Source organism: Malus sylvestris, chromosome 4 (genome assembly GCF_916048215.2).
Source record: "Malus sylvestris chromosome 4, drMalSylv7.2, whole genome shotgun sequence".
Classification (NCBI taxonomy): domain Eukaryota; kingdom Viridiplantae; phylum Streptophyta; class Magnoliopsida; order Rosales; family Rosaceae; genus Malus; species Malus sylvestris.
This window is the reverse complement of record NC_062263.1, coordinates 16,053,193-16,061,578: the sequence shown is the minus strand read 5'-3', so window position 1 is coordinate 16,061,578 and position 8,386 is coordinate 16,053,193. Positions and strand designations below refer to the sequence as shown.

The 8,386-nt window shown below is 43.5% G+C and overlaps 1 protein-coding gene across 3 annotated transcripts; it reads right to left on the bottom strand.

Moving 5' to 3' along the window:
• Nucleotides 1-962: 962 nt before the first annotated feature.
• LOC126617813 (uncharacterized) lies at nt 963-2,794 on the bottom strand. Of its 3 annotated transcripts, XM_050285870.1 has the most exons (6): nt 2,732-2,794; nt 2,567-2,659; nt 2,353-2,496; nt 2,126-2,281; nt 1,937-2,047; nt 963-1,856 (listed from the first exon to the last, which is right to left on the bottom strand). In XM_050285870.1, the coding sequence occupies exons 1-6, from the start codon at nt 2,780-2,782 to the stop codon at nt 1,014-1,016; spliced, it is 1,398 nt and encodes a 465-aa protein (XP_050141827.1). In that variant the 5' UTR covers nt 2,783-2,794; the 3' UTR covers nt 963-1,013. The 3 variants fall into 3 exon arrangements, with proteins under 3 accessions (XP_050141827.1, XP_050141829.1, XP_050141828.1); XM_050285872.1 differs by having other exon boundaries at nt 2,353-2,390; nt 2,567-2,793; XM_050285871.1 differs by having other exon boundaries at nt 2,582-2,793.
• Nucleotides 2,795-8,386: the final 5,592 nt, after the last annotated feature.

Sequence of the window (8,386 nt, the reverse complement as noted above, 5' to 3'; positions counted from 1 at the left end):
TCATGAGTCTACTGAGGACTTCATGATGAGGTTCAGGAGAACAAGGATGAGATGCCAATTTCCCGTCAACCAAGCGCAGCTCGTATCGATTGCTCAAAAGGCTTTGAAATTACCTTTGAGGAAAAGATTTTATGATGCACAGTTTAATGAGCTGCAAGAATTGGTAATTGCTGCCACGAAGTATGAGAGGCTGTTGCAAGAAGAGCAACAAGTGAAGCACACTTCCAAAGTTCCTTATTTCTACAAAAAATAAGGCTGCAATTCATCGTGTGGAAGTGGGAGAAACCAGGCCAGAGCATGAGGGTGGCCGTGATGAAGAGGACATGGACGTGTGTGCCGCTGAGATGACCACACCTTTCAAGCCATTGACGGTAAATGGGCTAGTCCAACCTGTCAAGGATCAGAAGGTTGTAATGAACGATGGTGGTTTTGTCCCCATAAAACCACCCAAGTACCAGAGTTATTCATTCGATCTATCCAAGGCACCTGAGATCTACGAAGAACTGGTACGGGTAAGAGTAATCTTGCCCGACAATGCCAAAAAAATGCCCAAGCCGGAAGAACTCAGGGGGAAAAAGTATTGTAATGTGCACTATACCTTCAACCATTCCATAGTTAATTGTGTCCAGTTTAAAGATTGGATACAAGATCTTATAGTGAAGGGGAATCTGTTACTCGACTCGCCCCAAGCCAGTATGATGGTAGATATTAACCCTTTCCCTGAGGCACCTATCAATATGATCAACCTCATTTTACAAGAGCCAGGGTCACCAGTTGGTACTGCAGGGAAAGGAAAGGGCCCAGGTTGTCCCAACACCTCTGCATGAATAAAGTGCCATGAAGGGGATCAAGGGACCAAGATCAAGTCCTAAGATCGGTGTTACCAGGGGAAGAAGAAGAAAGTAAATAAGGGGGGCAAAGAGCTGCCCAAAGTCAATTCAAAACAGTACCAAAGAGCAGAGCAGGAAGCAAATTACATATTCATTCCAATAAGAAAAGAGTTACAAATCATCCTATTCTAAAAAATTTACATCTTCACATAGGGTGATTATTCGAGAATGATATGTTTTCATAATGGAAAATATCCTACTGGGTTCGGCCAAAACAGTATGGTTATTTACAAGTTGAGACCGGGCACGCTCTAGCTCCGAATTTGACTTCTCCACTCCCTCAATTTGATTTTCAAGGGTATCTAGAAGAGTTGCTTGTTCTGTTTTAAGAGCAACCAATTGCTCCTCCAGCTGTTGGATTTTAGAAGTAACAACTCTGACCCTTTCTTTTGTCTGCAAGCTTTCTTCCATCAACCGATCAACTTGGGCAGAGGTGCTTGATTCTTTCTCCATGAAGCATTTTGCCCGATTAGCCTGTCTATCCGCTCTCTGGTATTGTTCCCTAAGGGCTTTCAGGTTCTCAAAGAAAGATAGAAAAGAATCATGTTGAGGTTTTGATAGCCGACCGGCTTTGAAAGACTCAGTTATGATCTTTTCAAAATCACAAAGAGCCTTGAGGCTGAATGAAGCGGTGAAATCCTTCTTTGCCCATTCCTGAAGGACTCGTTGTTGCCCTGAAGAAATGGGGGTGGCTGAAGAATGTTTTGAAGATTTCAACCGTGTCTCAAGCCGTCCAAGTGCTTCAAAAAGTCTGGGCATCTTAGCAGGGTTTGGAGATGCGGAAGGAGGAGGATCCTGCACTGCAGCTTTCTCTAATGGAGGAATGCCCATTGAGGGGGCAATTTCTGCCTGCTCGATCTGCTCAATTCCAGAAGGAGGAATCACAGTACCTCCAGAGGATGAGTGAGGATGGGAGCGCTTTGATTTACGGACCAAATGGGGAGGGGAAGTTTCTCTTGGAGCTTGCTGCAGAAAGCCAAAAGACCAGGTCAAGGCAATTTAAATACAGTTTGAGGCAAAAGAGGATTTGGAGAGATGAAATGTACCTGACTCAGCCCCGGGGTTTCACCAGGAAGAGGACTAATTCCTGGTTGGAGGGAAAATTCCTCACCACCAGCAGGAGAGTGATGAGCTGCACCTGAACCTGTACCAGTGCCCTAGAGGTACCCAGAGATAGCAGTAATTGTCAGTAAATAGAGCATAAGAGAAAGAACAAAAAGAAAATACTCCCATACCTGAGTTTGGTCTTGAGGAGGAGAAAGAGGTTTATCAACTGTCGGGCAAGCGAATACCCGCGAAATTGCTACCTCTGGGGCTATAGGGATCTCAGGGACTATGGGTTCATTATCTGAAACCACTATTGTAGGAGGTGGCTCATATACCGGAGAAGGCTGTAGCGAACGTGAGTAAAAGTTAGTTGGAAAGCAATGTACAGAAGTTCAATATGGAATATGTAACTCACCAAGTTACTGTCCTCATCCACGAAGTGCAACATAACTCCTGTAGATGGATCGAATTGAGAAGAAGGGGTTGCGTCCAGAGCAGTAGAAGAAGTCATAGACCTCAGAGGAAGGCCATAACAAGGCAAGGAAGCAGATGCTCCAGCCTAAAAATATTCAGACATTAGGTCCAGAAATTGGAAAGTTATCCAAGAATTAGAAGAGAAGAGAAAGCACATTTGAAGGGTCGACCTGGGAAGGAGATAGGCTTGTCTCTCGGGCAAATTGTGGAGAGGCTTCGGGCGGAGAGAGCTTTTCCTTTCTTGCGGCCTGAGTCAAATAATCAGATTTGGAGTTATATGAGAGCAAGAAGAGGCCTAAAGAAAAATATATAAATCATACCTCAAGTTCTCTAAGGGCAGTATTTTGCAGTTCTTCGGCCTTTTTGAGCATTGCAGCTCTCAGTGGTTCCTCTTTAGAAGCAAGGATTGGTCTTTTAGATGCTAGGGGTCATGTTCGCCGGTAAAGGAGACAATTAGATAAAGGAGAAAGGTAACAGTTTGATGAAGAAAAACAGAAACTCACTTGAGGATTGTTACTTCTTTCTGCCTGCCTCAGGAACTGGAGCAGATGGGGCTGATGACTTAGGATGAGCGGTAGTTCTTGCTCTTTTACTTTTTCTAGTAAGAGTTGGTCGTGTGGTTTTGGGTAGAGGTACTGGATCAGGATCTGAAGTCTTAATCACAGCCGCTTTCTTTCGCTTAGGTGCTTTAATAAGTACCTCGGGTGTTTCTTCAGCTCCTGAATCCCCAAAGGATTTTGAAACATCTGCACCCTCCCCAGCTTCTCGTCTCCCAGCCTCTGCGGCAGCTCCATGAAGAATTGCAGCATCAGCAGAGTCATCATCGGATTCAATGACTTCCGATTCAACATCCACTGGAGCTGCAGAATTCAGCAAAAGTAAGGAAAGAGGGACTCCAGAAAGGAAGCAAAATCAGATTGAAAGAGAAATACCTATCAGAAGTGACCAATTCTTCTCTTAGATCATCTCCTTCCAATTTTCAAGATCGCCCGAGCCAGGGTATGACTTAAGTGAAAGTTGGTTGAAAAGGCGATCGTGAGTCTCTTTCAAATCTCCTCCATACTTCTTAGTCCATTTGTCTTCCCACCAAGAAGAGAAGAGCGAGGTGCACTCAAAATTGAGAATGATGGACTTTCGGGCCGCTTGACTCATTACGTCAAGACTGCGTCGGGCAGCTCGAAATGTCACTTCAGATGGAGTTGGTAACCGGAATGAAGTGCCACAATGGACAGAGTCGAAGAACGGGACAGGAATGGCCTGTCTAAATCCTAACTGCCTGCTGCAGAAGTTAGGATGGTACACTTCCAAGCCTCGGTCATATCTATTGCCCCGAACTCCCCAGGCCAGGTTTCTCGGTTGAATGCAACTAATAAATTTCTCCCTGCAAAAGGGGGTAGTATCCTCGCCAGGGGTATCTTGAAAGACTTGGTCAGAAAACCAAGGATATCTTCTTAAGACCGACGCACCCCATTCTAAATCTGATCGAGTCCTACAAACTCTGAAGAAATAGAAGCAGGCAAAGGTGGAATGATCTATAGGGACAACTTCAGCCAGGATTCGGGCAGGGGCCACACGCTCCGGGAACTCCAGATTAGCAGCCCGAAATTCCGGAAAGTACCATTGAAGCCAAGTTTGTATCATCCATATAGGTCCATTCAAGTTGGTCTCAAATGGCTCGCCTTGAGTCATTTCGAAAAGAAGATGATAAAGATGGGAAAGGAGGAATAGACCTGTAGCTACGTCATCAAAGTTGTGAAGAGCTTCTACTAAGGGGATCCATTCAACCCTTACCCCTTTAGATTTGTTGGGAAAGATGTGCTTATTGAGCTAGTATAAGAGGAAATACATGTGCTCCTGATCTTTATCAACCCGAGGTGAGCCCACCCCAAAATTCTCCTTTACGAAGGGGATGAATCCTTTGAAGGAGGTCCCATAACTCTTGAAAGTTGCAGAGTTATAGTTCAAAGAGAGGAAGGTAGCAGATGAACTTGAGCTTCCAGTGGTAGAGGATGGAACCCAGTCTTGAGTAACGTCTACTATCCTGCCCGAGGGCCTTAAACCGAAAACCTGAGCCATGTCAAGAATGGTGGGAGACATGGGGCCCATACGGAAGTCAAAAGTATTCGTGCCCGAATTCCAGAAAAGGAGGGCAGAAACAAGCAGTTCGGGCTTGGGAATAATAGAGGTCTTCGAAAGCATGATTAACTCATAAATACCATTATTCATCCATTTCCTCTTAAAAAAAAGGCTCTAAATCATCAATCCATTGAGCCCAGGCAGGATCGTTCATTAGAGGAAAGCCTGATAACCATTTGGAGGAAGAGATGCCCGACCTAGTCGAGTAGGGATTTGGGGAAAACCAGTTATCTCTAGGCATGTTGCTTTCCACCACTGAAGGGACCCGAGAAATCCAGGCGGGACCCAATGATTGTACCCCATGCACCTCAAAGAAAAGCTCGGAATGCAGACCTGCCCGAGGGCGATGCAGCCCATTGAGTAGACGATGCAGAGTGGCGATTCCTTCGCCAGATTCGTAAGAGGGTTGGGTTTGGCTAGATTCCGCAGTCATTTGAGGAAGTTCGAGAAGGGAATACCGAGGAAGATGACGAGGGCGAAACCTTAGAAGGATTTCTTGCTGTAAACACAGGGGATTGAGGAGTTCAACCGCAAGGGGTTCGTGGGTTTTATAAAGAGCCTTTTTCAATCAATATTGGCGCCTGGAATTCCAGGCTAAATATTAATTGAAGGGGGCACTGTTTGGATCAAAACTTGAACTTTGGGCTCAAGGAAAGAGCTGGCCCGAAAGGAGACCCAAAGGGAAAGATAGCCAGAACCCAGTCAAAGCCCAGAAGGCAGAAATGGTCTTTTCTGACTTAGTGCAGCACTTGAAGACCACTTGCTTACCTACCCAAAGGCCAAGTGGTGTGGACTGATCAGCTACACAGCCCATAAAGCACTTTACGGTGGCATCATATGTAAAATAGTTGATGAGTCATCGTCCTCACTCCACATTCGGGCAAGGCTGCTGCTACAGAAGACCAAGCCGAGTTGTCTATATAAGAAGAAAGAAAAACCAGGAATAAGGACACTCAATCAAACAAACAAATGCAAGCACAAACTCTGCTCAAAGCCAGATTTGCCTTCAAAACAAAGCTGTAGTCAGCCTTCATCCCTTTCGGGACAAGCCTTCATCCCTCTCGGGATAACCCTCTCTTCAACCCTTTGTAATAGCTCTGCTACCTTGTTCAACCTTGCTGTAGTATCGATTCATTTTTTGTAATCTCTCTCTCTCTCTATCCCTCTGGGCTTTCAGACCTTTGACAAAACTACAAAGATAGGAACCTGCAAGACGAGCAACCTTACCCGATAAGGTTAACCTTGCCCGACCTTCTTTGCTTTGTTTTTGTCTTGTCAATATGTTGTATACTTCCAGTTATATGCAAGTTATTTCTAGCAATATGACTATTAAAAGGCTTTCTCAGTACTTGAATCCGATTTGAATATATCTTCAGTGTTCAAACCAGATCCAAGTCCTAAGCCCTCGGGCATGTAAATCTGATCAGTTAAAAGTCCTTGGCCTCAAGGCATAAAAAAGAACCTTATGTGGACTTAACCCATCCACGACAGTCCTTGATAAACGAGAAGTCCGAAGTTACTTGGGGCGCAAGTAATCGACCTACCCTCTAGTTTTCTTTCTATTATATTACGATTACCATAGAACGCTTGAGCATGGAATGGATTCTGATGGAAAGCCTCAAGGCTTACACCTAAGGCCCCACAAAGGCATCCATTTGGATTCATTCCGTTCTGCGATCTAAAGAGTCTAAGTATAAGAATGAACTCTGATGGGAAGCCTCAAGGCCTACACCTAAGGTCCCACAAAGGCACCTATTTGGGTTCATTCTACTTCTTGGACTCAGGTAATCAGAAGTATAATAGTTAGAAAACTCCGGCAATCACGAGAACAAACATGATGTGTTCGAGCACCGGTTTAGTTATTGATGGGAAACCTCAATGCCTACACCTAAGGCCCCACAAAGGCACCTGTTATAACTAACACGGTTTCTTGGATACATACATATATGCAACTAAAACACGACATCCATTTTACATCTGCCATGCTAAAGATAGCAGTGGCACGCCTGAGCACCTAAATGTTAACCTTGATTGTGAGCCTCAAGGCCTACACCTAAGGCCCCACAAAGGCACCTCTCAAAAGTTAACGCTGTCCTTCTCTTTCAGCCTTGCCCGACGAGCCTAGCCCAAAGAGTCTTGCCCGACGAGACTTGCCCGACTAGACTTGCCCGACAACGCCCGACAGCGAAGCAGAAGCCAGATAGCAGCCCTCAACCGGCGCCAACCTCCAGGGGAGCTGTGTGCTCGTCGGCCAGGAAACATCCCCGACGGAAATTCCTAACGCGAACAACATTATTATTCAGTTTCATTGAACCTTTGCTAATCTCCGAGCTGCCATTCCTTCAGCTTGTAACAAGCGTGAGGCCATTATTTGATTGCTTATGGCCTTCGACTATTTATTTGATGGACGTGTGTGCCCTATTTGAGTTGCGGCCTTAATTCTTAGTCAGATTGAGCAAAATACCTTTAATTGACATCCTATTTTTCTATCCGGAAGGTGCAAATGGGAAGCTAAAACCAACTTTGGCTCCCCGAACTTAGCTTCTCTCATTAGATGCATTTAGAGGTCGTCACGAGTTTTATTACAGAAAATGATTAATCTGGCACGATTTTTATGTCATATATTCAATGCATGCAAGGAAGTAGCCTACTTCGAATTTTGGTTGACTTTTATATAAGGCTGAAAGCATTAAGCATGCTAGTGTTCCTATATACCCTCATAACATATGTTACATTTTCTTTTGAATTTTGGTTGACTTTTTTTTTTCGTTTTTTTTTCTCTTTTCCTTTTTGTAAAGACAAAGTTGGTAATTAAATAGTTACCAATTAAATCTGGGTTGGTAGATGTCTTGTTTCCTTTTTCTTTTTTTTTCTTTTTTTCTCTCTTTTTCCTTTTTATGAAGAGAATGTTGTTAAAAGTAGCCATCTGAAACCCTAAACCCAAAACAGAAGACAAAAGATAAAAAGCCACAATCCTAAATACAACACTGTAATGAAATTCAACAGTGGCTCGAACTTTATCTCACAACTATTAACTATTACTTTCTGTCATAAATAGTTAAAAGAAAATGTAAGGCATAGTTATGTCGTTAAAAGTGTGTTTGATCTTTTATTTATTTATTTTTTATCTGCTCTGTAGAGTTTGGTAATTTGATGTAGACCTTGTCGTTTGGTCCAAGTTATCATCGAGTAAATGGAACTGGTTATTATTTTACAGAAAGATAAAAAAATAAAAAATAAAAACTATTATCTTCCTTTATCATTAGATAAGAATTAGATAAGAAGAAGAGAAAACAAAAGCAGTATAGAATTCAAAAGTCAAAAACAGTTGAAGTATGCGCACGTTGGTGTCTCCCCATGTTAGGGTTCTACAGTGATGATGTACACAAAAATCAAACAAACTTTATCTTTGTTGATGCACAAAATCGGAGTGGTCTTGGAACAACGTAAATCCGACCGTGAATCTGCACAAACGCTCAAGAACACGAAGAACACAAAGAACACAAGGATTTTATCGTGGTTCACCCCAATGTTTGGGCTACGTCCACACTGATTATGTATTTATTTGAGGGAATAGAGAGGGAGAGGGTGAGAGCTTCTGAGAGTTTTTGAGGGTGAGAGAGGGGATCTCAGGCCTATGAATTGGCCTCCGAGAGTGAGAGTGAGCTCCCTCCAATTGTGAGGGTGAGGGGTCCTTTTATAGAATAAGGACTCCTCACTTATTACATATTTGCCCCTTCCTTTATCCCATAATTACATTTAAGTCCCCTGAGTATTTGTACGAGATCTAAATACGAGGCCCTAAATATGGTATAAACAGTAGTCCCCCAAGTCTTCAG

Bases quoted from the DNA above. Each gene is read 5' to 3' on its own strand.
- LOC126617813 (XM_050285870.1), bottom strand. From the start codon at position 2,782: ATGCTCAAAAAGGCCGAAGAACTGCAAAATACTGCCCTTAGAGAACTT. The intron at 2,497-2,566 runs GTGCTTTCTCTT...GAATATTTTTAG, and splicing joins CCCAGGTCGACCCTTCAAAT to GCTGGAGCATCTGCTTCCTT. The intron at 2,048-2,125 runs GTATGGGAGTAT...GGGTACCTCTAG, and splicing joins CTCCTCAAGACCAAACTCAG to GGCACTGGTACAGGTTCAGG.